General features: G+C 45.1%; 1 protein-coding gene across 1 annotated transcript in view; it reads left to right on the forward strand.

Moving 5' to 3' along the window:
• Window positions 1-258: 258 nt before the first annotated feature.
• Window positions 259-20932, forward strand: part of TYR (tyrosinase) — a 55166-nt gene continuing 34492 nt past the window's right edge. Inside the window, exons 1-2 of the mRNA XM_082219374.1 lie at window positions 259-1261; window positions 19491-19707. Of these exons, the coding sequence (XP_082075500.1) occupies window positions 437-1261; window positions 19491-19707 (1042 nt within the window). The 5' untranslated portion in view covers window positions 259-436. The remainder of the gene's footprint in view (window positions 1262-19490; window positions 19708-20932) is intronic.

The following is a 20932-nucleotide window of genomic DNA, read 5'->3' on the forward strand; positions in this document are numbered from 1 at the left end:
ACCAACTGCGCCAAGCTCTGTGGGATTTCCTTACACGCTCCCAGCCTTACCCAGCCCTCAATCCTCCTCCTTTTGCACAGAAACCCCATGAGACATTATGCCAAGCACCCAAGTTCCTGTGTGTGACCAAGACTTCCACCCTCTGTGCTGCTGGTACATCAAAAGCGATCATGTGCTAGGCAGAAGATGAGATTCTCATAGTAAGTCTCTATACTAACTGGAGCCGAAGGGGGAAGGGGAGTGAGAGTTCTTTGGACGGAGCCCAGGACATGTGATAATCAGATTACAGAAAGTTGAGGGGAGGGGAGGGGGATAGATGGAAGTGAGACTGGATGATGTTCTGGAGAGATGTCGGGAAAATTTCTCAGGGCTCTGAAAGTGTAGGGACAGAAGCTTGTTCCTTGCCAGCTGCTGAACCACTGGACTCTAGGTCTGAATGAAGATGTCTCTCTTTCACGTTGGCATCTTCCTGGGTATTCTGCCCTTCAGTTCTGGCCAGTTCCCTCGGGCATGCGCCAATGCCGACAGCTTGTTGAGCAAGGAATGCTGTCCCGTTTGGCCTGGCGATGGTTCCCCTTGTGGGGAGCTGTCAGGTAGGGGATCCTGTCGCGAGATCCTACTTTCAGACGCCCCTCTCGGCCCTCAGTTTCCCTTCTCCGGAGTGGACGACCGGGAAGACTGGCCCGCCGTGTTTTACAACCGGACGTGCCAATGCTCTGGCAACTTCATGGGATTCAGCTGTGCCGACTGCAAGTTCAACTTTGCCGGTCCCAATTGCACAGAGAGGAAGCTGAGGGTGAGGAAAGACATCTTCCAGCTCAGCACCAGGGAAAAGAACCAGTTCCTTGCCTACCTCAACCTAGCCAAGCATACCACCAGCCGGGATTTTGTCATCGCCACCGGAACGTATGCCCAGATGAACAATGGCTCGCTGCCCATGTTCCGAGACATCAACGTGTACGACCTCTTTGTCTGGATGCACTACTACGTCTCTCGGGACACACTCCTTGGAGGCACCAATGTGTGGAGGGATATCGATTTTGCCCACGAGGCTCCGGGGTTCCTTCCGTGGCACCGTCTTTTCCTGCTCATGTGGGAACACGAGATCCAAAAGCTCACTGGGAACGAGAACTTCACCATCCCCTACTGGGACTGGCGAGACGCCGAGAGCTGCGACATCTGCACGGATGAGTACATGGGCGGAAGGCACCCTAGCAACCCAAATTTACTCAGCCCAGCCTCTTTCTTCTCCTCGTGGCAGGTAGGCACAGGGAGGTGGGAATCTGTTTCTGCTGACTTGGGCAGAGGAGAAACCGTACCTTTAAGTCTCTTTGTGCACCAGGATGCCACGAACAGCTGTGTTTTTCTGCATATTTGTATGAGCATGCGGAGCTGCCTTAATCGACCTTAGTGGAAGATCATAGCTCACCAGTGAGTTGAGGTGGGAGAGAAGTTAAATTCAGTTTGCATTCAGTGTATCTGAAGAAGTGTGTATGCACACGAAAGCTCATACCAAGAACTAACTTAGTTGGTCTTTAAGGTGCTACTGGAAGGAATTTTTTTATTTTGACTATGGCAGACCAACACGGCTACCTATCTGTAACTCAGTTTGCATTTAAAAGTGAACTTAATTTAGGTTCGCCAAAGCAATATGCGAACCAAAATGCTGCCATTCGTTGATATTTGCACTCCTCCAAATTTTGCAATGCACATGCATCAGTAAAGTGTGCACAGAAATGCAAGGATTAGTGAAAGTTGCATACGAAAAATGCATCTTATTAGGGGAAGCTGTAATGCCAAAAAAATAAATAAATAAGTTGTGTATTAGGGAAAATTGCGTACAAAAGTGTTAGGAGAAATTTGCACTAAAAGGTTGACGAGTTTTCATATGAGTTTGTTTTTCAAATCACAAACATGTGGAAGTTAAGGCTGGAAAAATGAGAAACTGAAATCGACATATTCAGCCATCCCTAGTGGTAGAGCATTTCTTTGCATGCAGAATATTCCAAGTTCAATCCCTGGCATCACTAGATAGGGATTGTCCCCTGAGAGTACCCCCATCTGAAATGCCAGAGTGTCACTTCCTGCTAGTGTATTCTGCTCTGATCAGACCTCACCTGGAGTACTGTGTCCAGTTCTGGGCACCACAATTCAAGAAGGACACTGACAAACTGGAACGTGTCCAGAGGAGGGCAACCAAAATGGTCAAAGGCCTGGAAACGATGCCTTATGAGGAACGGTTAAGGGAGCTGGGCATGTTTAGCCTGGAGAAGAGGAGGTTAAGGGGTGATATGATAGCCATGTTCAAATATATAAAAGGATGTCACATAGAGGAGGGAGAAAGGTTGTTTTCTGCTGCTCCAGAGAAGCGGACACGGAGCAATGGATCCAAACTACAAGAAAGAAGATTCCACCTAAACATTAGGAAGAACTTCCTGACAGTAAGAGCTGTTCAACAGTGGAATTTGCTGCCAAGGAGTGTGGTGGAGTCTCCTACTTTGGAGGTCTTTAAGCAGAGGCTTGACAACCATATGTCAGGAGTGCTCTGATGGTGTTTCCTGCTTGGCAGGGGGTTGGACTCGATGGCCCTTGTGGTCTCTTCCAACTCTAGGATTCTATGATTTTATGATTCTATGATTCTAGTGTAGGACACATTGAACTAGACAGACTATTGGTCTGGTGCAGTATAAGGCAGGTTTTGATGGTCCTGTATTCTGAGTGGCAAGGGCTCCCCGTCACCATCGGAGGAAGCCACTCAGGTGCCTGGGGTGGTGTGCCCAGGGGCGGGGCGCACTGTGGGGCCTCTGGAGCCTGCCTGCCTCCTCCCACTCAGCCGGGGGGATGCAGCAGGTGGGGCAGTGTGGAGCCTGTGTGCACACAAGCCACCACATCACTCCCAAGAGAGACGCATGGCTCGGGCATACTGCAGGCACTGCGGTGAGTGCCGCCCAACATTTTGTCACCCCCCTCAGTGGTGACACCTGGGGCAGTCTGCACCCCCCTTCCTCTGCCCCTGCTCCCCATCATCTCCATGAAGAGGTCTTCCCCACCAGCACTGATGCACAAGATCCTTCTAACTAGAGACGCCAGTTTCCCAACCGTAGTTCTGCTAGTGACTTACAGCCTATCGAAAATGCAATGTGCTCTCCAAGAAGCAATTGGGGACTATGATGTGTCAAAACGCAAACGACCAAAAGATTAAAGCAGCAGCGAAATCCATTTTGTCAGCTGGTTTACAATCCAGGCAGCCACAAACACCTGGGTAAACAGACAGCCTGAACGCCAGCAGATAAGTGGCAGCTGATTGGAGGAGAGAGACTGAGTTCTATAAATGTGATTTTACCTAATTCTCTCTGCTTCTGGTGATCAGGCTACGAGTTTATGTAGCCAAAATAGAAACACATGCACAAGGCAGCATTATCCACAGGACTGGGGCAACGCTAAGGATTAAGTAAGTACAAGAAGAAAAGAAAAGAAATCATACAAAGGCGGAACCCCCCAAAATAGGCCAATGAGGACTAAGTTACTCAATGGCTATAGTGTGCTAACAGGCTTTGGGGGGGGGGTTGAGATGGGTGGGAGGGGAAATTGGCTGCAATCCTGAAGGGAAGAACTCCACAATGCAACATTTTATTGCAAATCCCACTTGTAGCAGTTTGTTATCTTTGGTAGGCATTTTGCCTCACCATGAACGTGGATAAGCCAAAAGCTGATCCTTCAACAAAGATGGGCACTTTGCAAGGTTTAAGAGGGGTTGTGGCATCACATCTGAAGTATAGCCCTGACACACCAATTTGCCACTAACGCAAGTGCATATGTGATATCGAGCAATGGGATGTAACCCAATGTTGCAACCGCGCAGAGACCTGTGGGTATGGGGAGTTATACAAATTTAATTAATAATAATTCAGGTGTGCATTATATTACTTAGGACGATTCACATGCAAACATCACACACACACACACCCTATGTGTATGACTTCAAAACAGGCAGAGGTGGGAGCAGGGCAAGAGGAGCAGGATGAATCCACGAGGGAAACAGGGGGGAATTTTTCCCCAACCCTAGCTCCTTCAAACTTTGACTCAGAGGAGCTTAAACCTTCCCACTCTCTCCATTTTTACCCTCACAATAACCCTGTGAGAGGGGTTAGGCTGAGAGATGGTGACTGGCCCAAGATCACCCAGTGAGCTCTGATTTTCCAAGATGCTAGACCAGGGTTTCCCAAATTTGGTTCTCCAGCTGTTTTTGGACTACAACTCCCAACACCCCTAGCTAGCAGGACCAGTGGTCAGGAATGATGGGACCTGTAGTCCCAAAACAACTGGAGAACCAAGTTTGGGAAACCCTGTACTAGCCCAATGTTCTAACTGCTACACCACATTGTCTCTCAGTATTCAGCTCTGAGATGGAATAAGCATGGGTTTGTTTGTTTTTGCAGGTGGGGTCTCTATGTGTGCCATTAGGGCTGCCATATTTCAAAAAGTAAACTTTTTTGAAAGTTCACTTTTTGAAAATTTCTTGTTGAGCTTTGGTTGAACCAGTATAGTTGGGCTTTATTGGGGAAACCTCCCCACAAAATAGTGATTTTCAGCTTTTGGAGCTGTTTCCGCTGCTTTTAAAGGTAAAGGTAAAGGGACCCCTGGCCATTAGGTCCAGTCGTGACTGACTCTGGGGTTGCGGCGCTCATCTCGCTTTATTGGCCAAGGGAGCCAGCATACAGCTTCCGGGTCATGTGGCCAGCATGACTAAGCCGCTTCTGGCGAACCAGAGCAGCGCACGGAAATGCCGTTTACCTTCCCGCCGGAGCGGTACCTATTTATCTACTTGCACTTTTGACGTGCTTTCGAACTGCTAGGTTGGCAGGGGCAGGGACCGAGCAATCGGAGCTCACCCCGTTGCGGGGATTCGAACCGCCGGTTTTCTGGTAGGCAAGTCCTAGGCTCTGTGGTTTAACCCACAGCGCCACCCGCGTCCCTTTTCTGCTGCTTTTACATCCAGGTTTTCCCTGACATTTTGCCAGTTTGGCAAAAAATCCCCCCCAACACCATTTTTACACCCAGAAACCCGGACATGTCAGGCATTTTCATGATGTATGGCAAGTTGAATGTGTGCCAAATTGCTTATGGCCATCAAGCTTAAAATGTTTAGAGCTAAAACAGTGGAAACATAAGCACACATGTTAGCAACTTCTTTCCGCAAACAGGAATGGAGGTGGGATTCCTCCCTCCTACTTTCCCCCAGAGCCAAGATGTTAGTAATGAATCAATTAACTCTATACCTTAACAGGCAAGAAAGGAGTCTGAGTATTCTCAAGGGAAATGTCTATTCATTTAGCATCCTTTGTCACTAGAGAAAGTTTTTGCTTTTTGTTATGAAAGATAGTCCCAATTAACCTGTTTGGTAGAGTGCTGAGGATTTTGTTTTGTAAAGTGTGTCATTTTGATGATTGTTTTTGAAAAATCCATTCTTAGGGCCTCAAGCAATGTGGCAACACTGAAAACAGAACCAACAGGATAAAATATAAAACACTGTCTATTGTGTTGTAGATAAAGCACTGCCTATTGTAGCCAGCTGGGGGGAAATGGTCATAGTATGGCCTTTATGACTCTGTTAAATCAGAATTGGAGAACCTGTGATCCTCTAAAATCATAGAATGGTAGAGTTGGAAGGGATCCCAAGAGTGATCTGGTCTAACCTCCTGCTGTGCTGTTGGATTCTAACTCCCATCAGCCTCAGCTAGCACAGCCAGTGGTGAGGTGTGATGAGGATTACAGTGGTACCTCGGGTTACATATGTTTTAGGTTACAGACGCTTCAGGTTACAGACTCCGCTAACCCAGAAATAGTACCTCAGGTTAAGAACTTTGCTTCAGGATGAGAACAGAAATTGTGCTCCGGTGGCGTGGCAGCAGCGGGAGGCCCCATTAGCTAAAGTGGTGCTTCAGGTTAAGAACAGTTTCAGGTTAAGAACGGACCTCCAGAACGAATTAAGTTCTTAACCTGAGGTACCACTGTATATACCAATATTTGGAGGGTCTACATTCTATGCTGATCCAAATAAGGAAGTCTTATGGGGCTTCAGGAAAATGTTTGGGCGAGGATTGGGCAGAAGCCGGTGGTGTGGTGGTACAGTTCACCTGAGCTCTGGTTGGTTGCATCACTGCTGATTACTGGGTGAGGCTGCGGTGAGGAGAGCATGGCGCAAACGCACTTGCAGAGCCAGTCGGGTGCATTTGCACTGCGCTGACCTTGTAATTCCCTACCCCCCTCTCCTTCAACCTCCCAGTGATGTGACTGACTAGAGTTCTGTTTAGTGGTGCTGCCCCAGCCCATTCCTTTGTGGGCAATCTCAGGGGTGTGTGGTGGTTTGCATGCTAGTGGTGCGTGTGGCCAGAGGCAAAAGTGGACGGAGCAAGAGATGCAATTTTCACTTTTGTATAGTAGGCTGTGCAGGGGAATCCCTGCTTAAGTGGGGGTTCCATTCCTGGCTGCCCCACACACCCACGGGACACACAGAAGTCCCAGTCCAGTTCGCCCCTCCCTTGGCTTGCTCCCACCCTGCGCCAACCCACCATATTCCTCCCCTGCCTACCCCCTTTCAGATCCGAAATTGGCCAGAGGTCACGTGCATGATAATGACACACATGTTGGGAAGGGACCTGTATTCCAGTCATGCAAATGTCAGAGGCTTCCATTCTTCATCCATATAAAGAAAAGGTGTAAATATATAGAGTATATTGGACTCCGCAATGTTTGCATAGAAAGGTACTGTCTATCATAGACAGATGCTGGAGGTTGAATGCTGAGAACGCCTCTTTTGAGGCACGTGACATGGCTTGGCCAGGGGTGAATTCCGTTTAGTCTGAAGCAGTTACAGAAATCTACCTGGGAAATCCGTGATATTTGCAAGTGTCCGTGTACTTTTAAACTATATTCCTGTAGTATGGGGATTAATGGCTGCACAAGAAAAAATGGATTTTGTGAGCTCTTATGGTGGCTAAGAGACTTACACGTCAAGCCTGGAAGGATAGTCACCCACCATTTTAATTTTTTTGCAATGGTCCTCTGACCAAGCTACGTTCAAGCATATTTCAAATGGGCATCAATTTTGTGTTGATACCCACGTGCGCAACTGCAGGGCTTATATCAGCTTATATGTCTAACTTAAGATTCCTGAATTGATGGTCACTGTACCCACAATGTGGATTGATGTTCTACAGTGGTACCTCGGGTTAAGTACTTAATTCGTTCCAGAGGTCCGTTCTTAACCTGAAACTGTTCTTAACCTGAGGCACCACTTTAGCTAATGGGGCCTCCTGCTGCTGCCGCGCCACCGAAGCACGATTTCTGTTCTCATCCTGAAGCAAAGTTCTTAACCTGAAGCACTATTTCTGGGTTAGCAGAGTCTGTAACTTGAAGCGTATGTAACCTGAAGCGTATGTAACCTGAAGTACCACTGTATTGTTATATTATTTGGTTATTATTTTTGTTATCTATTTCTTTCTTCTCATCTTGTTTTGTTTCCTTCTTTCTTTCCCTTGATAAATCTGCAAATAAAAAAAAATTGCTTTTTTTATATAAAGGGGGCAATTCTATGGCAAGATCTGATAGGATGACCTGCTTAGGATGAGCAGAGAATCTCTAGTTCAGTTGCTGTTAAGTCTCCAACTCTGGGTCAGCTGAAGATACGCTGGTTTAACTTGCTCACCTTGCCTCAGCCTGGGCTGTTATAAGTCCCTGGCAAAGGGGGAATTCCAGGGGTGTGACACGGATGGGACCCTCAAGAAAAGACTTCGGCTGGATCCTAAGCCCATTCAGCTCAGTCATGTGACCCTGGAACCTGATGCAGAACACTATTTTAAAAGGCTTGTTTTCCTTTTGGCAGGGGACATGGGTGGCACTGTGGGTTAAACCACAGAGCCTAGGGCTGGCCGAACAAAAGGTCGGTGGTTCGAATCCCCACGACGGGGTGAGCTCCCATTGCTGGCCACATGACTCGGAAGCTGTACGCCGGCTCCCTCAGCCAATAAAGTGAAATGAGCGTCGTAACCCCAGAATCGTCCATGACTGGACCTAATGGTCAGGGGTCCCTTTACCTTTACCCTTTTCCTTTGGTGGGCTTAGGCAGGGCAGCAGTTGCCCCACTGTTGAACAGGGTTTTGATCTGAACCTACACCAATATGCTTTGCACCAGATTCTTGTGTGTAGGATTGATGACTGGAAAAGTAGGGAACAGGCTCTTCCCAAAAGACAACAATAACACCAACAGCAGCAGCAGCAGCAACAATTTATTATTTATACCCCGCCTATGTGACTGGGTTTCCCCAGCCACTCTGGGTGGCTCCCAACAGAATATGAAAAACATCAAACATTTAAAACTTCCCTAAACAGGTTTGCCTTCAGATGTCTTCTAAAAGTCAGATAGTTGTTTATTTCCTTGTCATCTGATGGGAGGGCGTTTCACAGGGAGGGCGCCACTACCTAGAAGGCCCTCTGGCTGGTTCCCTGTGTAACCTCACTTCTCGCAGGGAGGGAACCACCAGAAGGCCCTCGGAGCTGGACCTCAGTGTTCGGGCAGAACGATGGGGGTGGAGACGTTCCTTCAGGTAACTTTCCTTACAGGCATAATAGGGATAGGGGGTTCCAAAGAAGATGGCAAAACTATTTATGTATGTGACAAGCGCAGCTAGAATATTATATGCACAGAAACGGAAAGGAGAGCAGGTTCTAGTAAAGGAAGAGTAGCTTTTGAAAGTGATGGATTATGCAGAAATGGCAAAACTGACAGTGATATTTAGAGATCAAAATGATGAACTTTTTATATAGAAGAAGGGAGGCCTTTCATGGACTATTTTTTAAAAAAAATACTATAGTCAAATGAAATTGTGGCCAGGATTTGAGATAAAAGAAGCAGAAGGGAAATGATAAAATAATTGCAACAGAGATTTCATCTGTTTTGTAATAGATAAAGATATAATGTAGCAGAAAAGGTTTGAGTAGAAACACTGCAGAAATGGAGGTGGGAAGTCAATTTAAGAAGCAATGCAACTATTTGATATGAAGATTATTGTGAAAAAGAATTAATAGAAAATTATGGTATAAATGCAAAAGTGGGGAGCAGGCATTAACGCGGTTCAATGAGACATTTCAGTCAAGAAAAAGCAGTCAAGATGTGCATGAGCAGAGCAGGTGAGGGTATGGCCTACAGAGTAGGTATTGCTTGTCCCCATTTCACACATACACACCCCAAGTCTGAGGTTTCCCACTCCTGACTTTGTTGTTGTTTAGTTGTTTAGTCATGTCCGACTCTTCGTGACCCCATGGACCAGAGCACACCAGGCACTTCTGTCTTCCGCTGCCTCATGCAGTTTGGTCAAACTCATGCTGGTAGCTTCGAGAACACTGTCCAACCATTTCGTCCTCTGTCGTCCCCTTCTCCTTGTGCCCTCCATCTTTCCCAACATCAGGGTCTTTTCCAGAGAGTCTTCTCTTCTCATGAGGTGGCCAAAGTACTGGAGCCTCAGCTTCAGGATCTGTCCTTCCAGTGAGCACTCAGGGCTGATTTCCTTAAGAATGGATCGGTTTTATCTTCTTTCAGTCCATGGGACTCTCAAGAATCTCTTCCAGCACCATAATTCAAAAGCATCAATTCTTTGGTGATCAGCCTTCTTTATGGTCCAGCTTTCACTTCCATACTTCACTACTGGGAAAACCATAGCTTTTACTAAACAGACCTTTGTTGGCAAGGTGATGTCTCTGTAGGGTATGGCCTACAGAGAAGGTATTGCTTGGGGCAAGTTCCCATTTCACACATACACACATACACACCCCAAATCTGAGGTTTCCCTTTCCTGACTTAGGCAATTACAAAAGATTCCTGCAAGTTTTCACACAACTCATTAAACAGCTTTTGATCCCTCTCAAGCTGGGTTAAGTTCAGAATTCACGGAGATTTCTTGCAACTCCCAGCAGTGTAAACAAGAGGAGAATGCACTCGAAAATGGGGTGGAGGAAGAGAGATTTAATGCCAGAAGGCTGTCAAGTCCAGAACAAAATAAAAAAAAGGATGAAGGAGGTAGGCTATTCAGGGCTTTGTGGAAATTCAGTGGGCAAATAAGAAGCAAAAGCATCTTTTTTAAAAGAAGAAAACACTTTCTTTCACAGGGGAGTCTCAAAGAAACAGCTTTTTGAACTGCAATAATATAATGACACTTACACAGGAGATCAGGGAGCACTCAAGACTTGTTGTGGATTTGTTGTTTGGGGGGGTTATGTGAAGTATCCATTTCAAACTCTGCTTCCCCTCTTCGAAAGAAAGGAGAGCATACTTTATTCCGTGGAGATGTTGCCATGGAAACAGCGATAACTGTGAATGCATGCTAAAATGCTGACTTCTCCCCCACTCCTCACGCAGCCCAACCTTTTCCTTTTCCCCTCAGCCAACTCTTGTTACTCCTCTGCAATTGCAAAGCATGCTTCTCTCGTGTTTACGGTCTTCTGAGGTACCTGCTCCTGCGATCAAAACTGTCAAAAACAGTTTATGTTCCCACACACAAACACATCCCTCCGAAAGCTAATCTCTTTTTTAAAAAACACCAAAAATGGATTTCATCTCACCAAAGAGGCTCTCCCACGCTGCTGGACTGATGAACAAAGGGAACCCAAGGACTGAGGAAAACCTGAAAGCACTTTTAAAAGAAAAATAAAATAAAAATCTAACGCTCCTTAGAGATGCAAAAAGGCACCCCCTCCCATTTCATCCCGTATTAGTAACACACAGCCCTGTTGCTGTTCTGCTGCAGTTTGCCTCCCGCCCACCTCGCTGTCTGCTGTGGCAAAATTACAAAACTTACATCACTTATGTAATTAACTACATCATCATTATGCTATTCCACCCGTTGCAAAGGAAATGCAATGCAAATTAGGGGTAGGGGAAGTAATCAGTTCCACAACATTTGCAGACCTAAAGCTACAGACCTAAAGCTACCGTATTTTTCGCTCTATAAGACGCACCAGACCACAAGACGCACCTAGTTTTTGGAGGAGGAAAACAAGGGGAAAAAAATTCTGAATCTCAGAAGCCAGAACAGCAAGAGGGATCGCTGCGCAGTGAAAGCAGCAATCCCTCTTGCTGTTCTGGCTTCTGGGATAGCTGTGCAGCCTGCATTCGCTCCATAAGACGCACACACATTTCCCCTTACTTTTTAGGAGGGAAAAAGTGAGTCTTATAGAGCAAAAAATACGGCACATGTCTTTGAGCTCTTTGCTTTCCTACTTTCAAGGCTCGCTGGGTTCTGGGAGGGTTCTGGGGTCTGAAATGCTTTCTAAGGACACCATGACTGTCGGCTGTCATCCCTCTGTTGCTTCTTTCTCCTCCCCCTCCCCCTCCCCTCCCATTATTTCCCAACTTTCCCCCTCATCTGCCTCTGAGCTGTGACCTCCCACAAACCCCTGTTGTAAATCTAAACTGCCTTCCTCTTCCTCCTCCCTGGAAGGGTCAGGCTGGGGAGGCGGTCTCCACCATTTCTCCTCTGCCCAGTCCCTGACACCTGTTCAGGCGTTCACTTAACCATATGAGGGTGTTGGGTATGTTTAGCTTGAAGATGACAAGACCGAGAGATGGTATGATAGCCATCTTCAAATACCTGAAGGGCCACCACATGGAAGATGGAGCAGCCTTTTTTCTGCTGTTCCAGAGGGTAGCAACCAATGGATTCAAATCACAAGAAATGAGATCTTGACTAAACCTCAGGAAGAAATTCCTGGTGGTAAGAGCTGTGGTTGCAGTGCATGTATGGTCCTCACCACAGTTTCTTTGGTTTTCAGATGTGCCCACAGGCCCAAAGAAGCTGATGACCAGAAGTTTAATGAGAAGGTCTGAAAAGAGTTCCTAAGCATTCCTCTGTTGAAAACACTTAGGCTGGGTGCATAACATACCTTTAAAGCACATGGCTTCTCCCTAAGAATCATGGGAACTGCAGTTTTATCCCCATGGTGCAACCATTCACATTCCCCTTAGCAAACTACAGTTACCGTTATCCTTTGGGAGAAGCCATGTGTTTTAACTGTACGATGTGCACACAGTCTTAATGGCTTCCCTGAGATGGAGAACTCCATCTTACTCTTATTCAACAGAATATGCTTAAAAACCATTTTCAGACTTTGTGCTGAATGCATGAAGATCTGCAAAGAAACCCCCATGCCCAGGCACATTGGAGTTGATGCTTGTGTGCACACCCCTGGCCCACCTCCATATTCTAAACTCTCATATGGTCAGGAAAGTTCCTGAACAAGGCTAAAGCTTGTTCTCACTCATACCCTTTTGAAAACAACAAATTCCGAGATAATGTTCCACTGTGTGCTCTGTTTCCCCTGCAATCTGAATGAACAAAGGTACTGAATGCTAGGGGACTGTTGGTAGCCGTAAAATTAGAATTGATTTCATACATTGGTTGAATGCCTTTAAATGGGTGTGAAATGTTTGCATATCTATACTTTATTTATAGAGAAGAAAACATGGTTATAGAAAGGTTAGAAGAGAAGTCAGGGTGGGTGTTTCTTTAGAGGTACCGAGACGTGCTGGGGAGAAACACTGTTGTCATACCAACATGAATCAAAGGCCAGATTTTGAATTGCTTTCCTGCAAGGATTCTAACAATGACACTAGAATAGGAACAAAGGAAGCGGCATTATATACCAGAGTCAGACCGTTGGTCCATCTACCTCAGGAGACATTGAGAGGAAGAGGCTCTCAAAGCAGGAGTCTTCCCCACCTCTGCTTGCGGACATCAACAATTGAACCTATGCCTTTCTCCCATGCAAAACATGTGCTCTGCCACTGAGTGAATAGGTGTTCAATTATGCTTTACACAATTTTCTCACTGAAATTGCAAATGCTTGTATGTATTACCATGTGTTTAAATTTGATTGGTTGGTAAATGAATTCCAGAGAGTTCTTTAGCAGTTCTCATGTGACTGGTTAATGTTGGTCACATGGGAGATGTGAAGGAGAGACTCCATTTTATGTGAAGCAAGATGGCTGTGTTTTAGAACCCACTGTGAACACTGCTAAGTTGAACAGAGTGTCAGAGTGCTTCTTCTCTGCTTGGAAGAAAGAGAGCAAAGCTGGAAGAGGAGATAAAAGTGGAAATCTCTCATAGGAGCTGCAAGGCATGGCCTTTCTGAGATACAGAAGGCTGAAAGTGCTGAGCTCTGGAAACAGAAAAATACAGTTGTTTGGAAGTTAGAAGAAAAAATTATAAGCCCATGCTTGGAGAAGCATATGACTGTAAATATTATTCTTCCATAACTATAAGTTTCTGCAAGTAAAGTTTTTGAATGTTAAAGTCTGGACATTAGCTTAATGTCCAAAGAAGGGTTTCAGTCATCTGAATGAGCGTCTCCACCCCCATCGTTCTACCCAGACACTGAGGTCCAGCACCGAGGGCCTTCTGGCAGTTCCCTCACTGCGAGAAGCCAAGTTACAGGGAACCAGGCAGAGGGCCTTCTCGGTAGTGGTGCCTTCCCTGTGGAACGCCCTCCCACCAGATGTCAAAGAGAACAACTACCAGACTTTTAGAAGACATCTGAAGGCAGCCCTGTTTAGGGAAGCTTTTAATGTTTGATGTATTATAGTATTTTAATATTCTTTTGGAAGCCGCCCAAAGTGGCTGGGGAAGCCCAGCCAGATGGGAGGGGTATAAATAATAAATTATTATTATTATTATTATTATTATTATTATTATTATTATTAGAGCTTCTTAGCTGCGATTTTGCTACTCTGACTTCAACATTGACATGAACGGACATGATGACATTTGACCCATTAATTTCAGTGGGTCTGCTCCTACTAAAGCTTAGTTGAATACCACCCTGAGTTCCAATGTTGTGATTTCTAAGAACATAAGAAAAGCCCTGCTGGTTCAGGCCCTTCTTGTCCAGTCCACTGTGCTCACAGTGGCCAACCTGTTGCCTCTGGGAAGCCCCAAAATGGGAACGGAGTGCCAGTGTGGTGTAGTGGTTAAGAGCGGTGGACTCGTAATCTGGTGAACCGGGTTCAATTCCCCGCTCCTCCACATGCAGCTGCTGGGTGACCTTGGGCTAGTCACACTTCTCTGAAGTCTCTCAGCCCCACTCACCTCACAGAGTGTTTGTTGTGGGGGAGGAAGGGAAAGGAGAATGTTAGCTGCTTTGAGACTCCTTCGGGTGGTGATAAAGTGGGATATCAAATCCAAACTCTTTTTCTTTCCCCTCCTCCCATGGTGTCCAGCAACTGTGATTCAGAAACATTACTGCCTCTGACAGTTGAGGTAGAACAAAGCCATCAGGGTTAGCAGCCATTGAAACTTTTTTCCTCCATCAATTTGTCAAAAAAATTTTAACACCATCCAAGTTGCTGGTTATCAAACATCTTGTGGGAATAAGTTCCATAGTTTAACTAGCACTGTGTGAAGACGTACCTTCTTCTGTTTAGTCATGTCCGACTCTTTGTGACCCCATGGACCAGAGCACACCAGGCACTCCTGTCTTCCACTGCCTTCCGCAGTTTGGTCAAACTCATGCTGGTCGCTTCGAGAACACTGTCCAACCATCTTGTCCTCTGTCATCCCCTTCTCCTCATGCTTTCAATCTTTCCCAACATCAGGGTCTTTTCCAGGGAGTCTTCTCTTCTCATGAGGTGACCAAAGTATTGGAGCCTCAGCTTCAGGATCTGTCCTTCCAGTGAGCACTCAGGGCTGATTTCCTTCAGAATGGAGAGGTTTGATCTTCTTTCAGTCCATGGGACTCTCAAGAATCTCTTCCAGCACCATAATTCAAAAGCATCAATTCTTCAGCAATCAGCCTTCTTTATGGACCAGCTCTCACTCCCATACATCACTACTGGGAAAACCATAGCTTTAACTATATGGACCTTTGTTGGCAAGGTGATGTCTCTGCTTTTTAAGATGCTGTCTAGGTTTGTCCACTCAGGGTAGGCTCAACTATATTTACGTGCTAGTGCAAGGGGATTTCTCCTCTCTTCTCCCTCAATGTTTGCCATCCCCAAATCCTCTCTGGGGGGATGGGGGGAAACCCAAAACAGATTTAGGTGCCAGGCAGGGACAGCAGGGGGGGAGATTATTCCACTCCTCAAGATAAAATCTGCTTAGCACCACAGTGAGTGCAACCCATTGAAATTAAGAAACCTGAGTAATGTCCATTCATTTCAATGGGTCTCTTCTACGGGAGCAAGAAGGCAGTGATTTCTATTCCAATCTGTCTTCATCACAGTCAGCACTGTTTCCGTTCTGCTGCAGTTCGGTGCCTGCTGAATATTATGTTTTCCATCTCACTGTCTGCTATTTAACCTAAAATGAGTACTGTACTATACGTAAATTATGCTTATATCGGAATGATGTATACCTTAATGTGTATGGCCTCTATTTCAGTGCAAAGGAAATGTCATTTAAATTGGGGGTGGGGAGTAATCAATTGTGCATCATTTTTGGACTGAAAACAACCACAACCGTGCATGACAACAATTAATTGCTGGACTGATTTCTATTCCAGAAATGGGACAAATAAGTAAACACTAGCAGTGTCCACTTTTGCTTCCATCAAAATTCTCCAACATCCCTAGTCAACTGTGAGTAGGGCTAACATTGAACAAAGCAATATATTTCTGTCGGTGCAACCTAGAATTGCATGAGCCCTTTTCCCACTGCTAATTCACACTTGGCTTGTCGTCTACCAAAACCCCTGTATTCTTTTTCACAAATACTGCTGTGAAGCCAAGATTCATCCTATATTTGTATATCTAATTCCTCAGCACCACCGCACACCCACCTAAATGCAAAACTTAACATTTGCCTCTGCTGAAATTCATTTCTCTTAGCTTTTGGCCCAGTTTCTCAACCTGTCAAGATCATCTTGAATCCTGTTTCTGTCTTCCAAGATACTAAAAACCCACAACACATCATTTTCAATCACAAGTAGATGTGATAGGAAAATATCTCGCAACGGCAGGAAGATAGTTATTTTCATATACACGATGTGTTACATAAAGCCGCGATCATAGCGGGGGTTGTGAGGGTAGAAGGGGGGGAATTGATATTCTTTGTGCTTATTTTATTGATTTTTTTAATTTTAAAAATTTATGTCCTGCCCTTTCTTCCAACGGAGCCCAGGGCAGAAAAGAAAAAATTATGAAACTATTAAAACATATTAAATACAATTCCAGTTTAGATTCACCATTGGTTCTCTACCCCCCCATCCAAAAAAAGGCTGTTTGAAAGAGGAAGGTCTTCAGTAGGCACCAGGAAAATAACAGGGACTTGTTAGAATTCCTGCTCCATAATTGCAGTCATGGGATTGTTGTCCATCACTTGATGGTGTATGTTTTGACTCCACAGAGTGGAAAGTGACGGAGACAGGATGTTTGTGTTACTGTGTTGCGTGAAGTGGGACTGTTGTCCTTTGTTTTTTCCTCTTTGCTGCCTGATGCTAGAGAGAGAGGGTGACATGTTGCAGTGCTCTGTGTGTTTATATGTAAATAAAGTAGATTAGCCAAAATGCTGAGTTGCTGAGGGCTGTTACGCAACTGCGCAAACTGCAGATCCCTAAGTGTGTCGGTGTCGGTTGGCATCGGTTGCTGTGATGTTTGGGCTGAAGAAAGCTTATGAAACTCCCAAACGATCGACCAGGAGGGAGAGAACATGCCAGTCGGGCTTGTGTCTCTGCCAGGGTCCTACTCGAGTGTAGGCTGAACTCCTAACATGCCTGTCTAATATTCAAGGGGAGGAAATTCCAAAAGGTAGAGGCCACTACACTCAAGGCCTGATTCCTACATTGTGGACCTCCTGGCAGAGTGCAGCAGTCGACCGGGTGCAAAAGGAGTGAGGATCTTTCAGGCTTCCTGGTCCCAAGCTGTATAGGGCTTTATCTGCAAAAAGACAGCACTTTAATCATAGCCCAGGAGCTAATTGGCAGCCAATTACAAATCCTCCAGCATTTCTCCAATAAAAATAGGGACGTCCTATTCAATCACCATCACCACCACCATCAACATCATTTTTTTAAATTTATATCCTGCCCATCTGATTGGGTTGCCCCAGCCACTCTGAGCAGCTTCCAACATGTACAGTGGTATTCTGGGTTATAGATGCTTCAGGTTACAGACTCCGCTAACCCAAAAATAGTACCTTGGGTTAAGAACTTTGCTTCAGGATGAGAACAGAAATCGTGCTCCGGAGGTGCGGTGGCAGCGAGAGGCCCCATTAGCTAAAGTGGTACCTCAGGTTAAAAACAGTTTCAGGTTAAGAATGGACCTCCAGAACGAATTAAGTTCTTAACCCGAGGTACCACTGTATAATAAAACTACACAGGGCTGCTTTCAGGTGTCCTTTAAAGGTTGTATAATTACTTATCTCTTTGTCTCGGGGGTCACATAACTCCATACCCTCCAACATTTCTCTGATGAAAATAGGAACATCCTAAGGAAAAGTGGGACATTCCAGGATCAAATCAGAAACTGGGATGGCTTCTGTAAATCCGGGACTGTCCCTGGAAAATAGGGACACTTGGAGCATCTAGACGTGTATTCAGCATATGCAGCACTGTATCTGCTCTGCTGCAGTTCGGCTTCTGGCAAAAACAATTAGCTACTGGGCGTATCTATCCCCACCTTGTGGGCATGTCCACAGTCATTTTAAAACAGGTACAGCTCTAATTCTGAATGCATCCTTTGCAGTTGAGACACAATACATAAGGATTCTTCAGTTGGATGCATGTATCCCCATGTATGAGGCTGGCAGGTGGGATTGAAACTGCACCCTCCACTTATGGGGAATAACTGTCCCAACTCTGGACTGCCTCATTGCACAATCATAGATAAGTAGATGCCATGTGTGAATGAAATCGGCTCTGTTAAGCTCAGTTCACACTTGTTCAGTTCTGAGATTTAATGTAGGATAAAATTAGGGACATTTAGGTTTGCACCTGTCTGTTGTTCAGATGTGCCCCCTCCATTTCTGAGTTGACGTGTGAGATGGCATCTGATCCATTGTTCATTTGTTCATTCAGTTTCCGGTGTCTAAGTATCTCCTTTGTTACGGGTGAATAAAGCAGAATTTCAAAGAGGTGATCATACCAGGACATGAACTAACCCACCTTGTGAAGAGCAGGTATTTTAAGAATTACTTCTTTCACAAAATTCCACAAGATACGAAAGTGTGTCACGGCAGGAAGATATGGGAAGGACAAGCGGATCCTTGTTGCGGTCGAAAAAGTCGCAGATTTCGAATCTGATCGAAGGAAATGCCCTTTCGCTTCATGTGTAATGAAACAGCAGAATGTGTTTCCATGGTGAAACAAAAGCTAACAACGCTGTCAAATTCCAGCAGGGATTGGTGATCCATATTAGTGAGGGGAGGGGGGGCAGGGACACAAATATATCTGTCCAGAACCAAGCTGTGTAATGATGCACTTTGGGAAGGAATTAAGAATTCTCCTGCTTCAGAGCTAAAACCTCTGACTGAATATGGATTATGGTGAGATTTTAAAAGAGTAGATTATCTCACATCTGCCTGTCCTGAGGTTCTTGCATGTCGGTGGAAGCATCTGGTGATGGTCATTGACAGATAAGGGGAATTGAATTATATTGGCTACAGGTCTAGCCCAGTGCATAGAATCATAGAGTTGGAAGGGACCTCCAAAGGTCATTCAGTCCAACCCCCTGCAATGCAGGAATCTCAACTAAAGCATCCATGACAGATGACCCTCCAACCTCCCCTTAAAAATCTCCAAAGGAGAGCCCACCACTTTCTGAGGGAGTTGATTCTACTGCCAAACACCTCTGACTTCTAACCATCAGAAAGTCCTTCCTGATCTTAAATTGGAATCTCCTTTCTTCTAACTTGAAGCCATTGGTTCGAGTCCTACCCTCCAGAGCAGGAGAAAACAAACTTGCTCCATCTTCCATGTCACAGTCATTTAGATATGTGGAAATGGCTATCATGTATGCACTTAATTCCTTTTTCTCCTCCAGTCTCTCCCCCAGTCTCCTTGGTAAATGCAGGTATGGACTATACACCAAATACCCTCTCAATAAATGATGCCTGGTAATCTGCGGCCTACAATTCCCATTAGGGTTTGTCCATAATATGCATTTAAGAGAGTGTACTCACTTGCATGATAGTGTACATTCAGTGTACTGTTGTACACTGTTGTCCGTAGGGTATCATTTCTATACTGTTCCTGTCCTACACTACTGTATTTGCCAATCAGAATGTCTTCAAAAGTTGGGTTACAAATCGAATAAATTTGGTACAAATGGATAGCATTCATAATTTGATCTGGATCTGATTTTTTTTGGCCCACAGATCCAGTATATAATGTTTGGGTAGCTTTGATTACATGCACAAATCTCCTTAACTGAAATGGGGCATCAGAACTTCTAAAAGCAACTTTACTTCTCAATGCACCAGTTGCAATACTATATGTGTATCTCGTAGGTGATTTGCAGCCATTCAGAAGAGTACAACAGCCGCCAAGAGCTCTGCAATGGCACCAACGAAGGTCCTGTGCTTCGAAATCCTGGGAACCACGACAAAGGGAGAACTCCCAGGCTTCCATCTTCAGAAGAGGTTGAGTTCTGCTTAAGCCTGACCCAATATGAAGCAGGGACCATGGACAAAATGGCCAATTTCAGCTTCAGGAATACTTTGGAAGGTAAAGCATTTTTGTTTCTCCTTCCTGTTGTGTGACAGTTGTGTGCACAAATATTACACCTGCCCCCAAATAAAGCTTTCAAGGTTGACTTCAGAGGAGCTCTTTTTCAGGAAGGGATTTTCCTGATTAAGTGCAAGATCCTTGTGTGAAAGAATAGACTTTGGGGCATTTTGTGTCAGGGTTTTGTTTGTAAAATGGTTGATTTTGGTGTGCAGAAGGCTCAAGTATACCGGAAGCGTCAAAGCAGAAGTGTATGCTTTGCTCAGGAAGTAGTTCAGAAGAAGGTCAAAGGTTCATCCTAGGAACTTGACTGTTAAGGAGCAATAAAAACCTAACTCTATCCTTTTCCTGACTGGCTAAAGTTTGGGATGGAGATTGGTTAAGCTAGTAAGTAAGTGCCTAATGACAAGGTTGTATAGTCAGAAACTTGAAGTGTTGGAGTTGGAAATCTGCCAGAGAGAAAAGGGGCTGACCTACTTTAGAAGAACAGAAATACTGGGAAGTGTTAGAGAATTGCTGGACACTGCAGGAGGAAGAAACTAGGAGAGGAGCATGGACCCAGACGCTGAACCAATGGATGGAAATTGATAATTGGCTTGGTTAAGGCAGCAGCATAGAAGAGGTATAGCAGAATGCATTTTTCACTGTTTAGTTTTTCAATTCAGTCTTATGAGTAATTACTCAAACTGTAAAATTGACTTCCCTTCCTAAAACTATTGTGATATATATATATATATATATATATATATATATATATATATATATGCAGGTTTTGGTGTCTTCGGGTGTCTTCCCGTGTAAGAGTCGGGGTGTCTGGGCGACGTTTCGACGAGGTCTCACTCGTCATCTTCAGGCTGGTGCTTTCGGCTTCTTGTTACTGGAACAGAGCAGAATCTGGTGTTTGAGTTCCTATAAATACTGTTGAGGGGTGTGGTGTATAGCCTCCAACGTTCTGGGCAGAGAGGAAGTTCCTAGATTAGTGTGCCTTTTCTTCTTTTGTTCCTTAATTACTGGGGGATATCTTGAGTGATTTCATGAGTGATATTCTGAATACCACTGGGTGGGTCATTAAGTGTAGATTAGTTGCTAAAGCTTTCGTGTCTTGACCTCTTGAGCTTGTGAAGAGTTTTTCTGAGAAGATGGCTGTGCTGCATTTAGTTGTGCTCTGGCTTTATAGGAACTCAAACACCAGATTCTGCTCTGTTCCAGTAACAAGAAGCCGAAA

This window comes from Podarcis vaucheri (genome assembly GCF_965113315.1).
Source record: "Podarcis vaucheri genome assembly, chromosome: 4".
NCBI lineage: Eukaryota > Metazoa > Chordata > Lepidosauria > Squamata > Lacertidae > Podarcis > Podarcis vaucheri.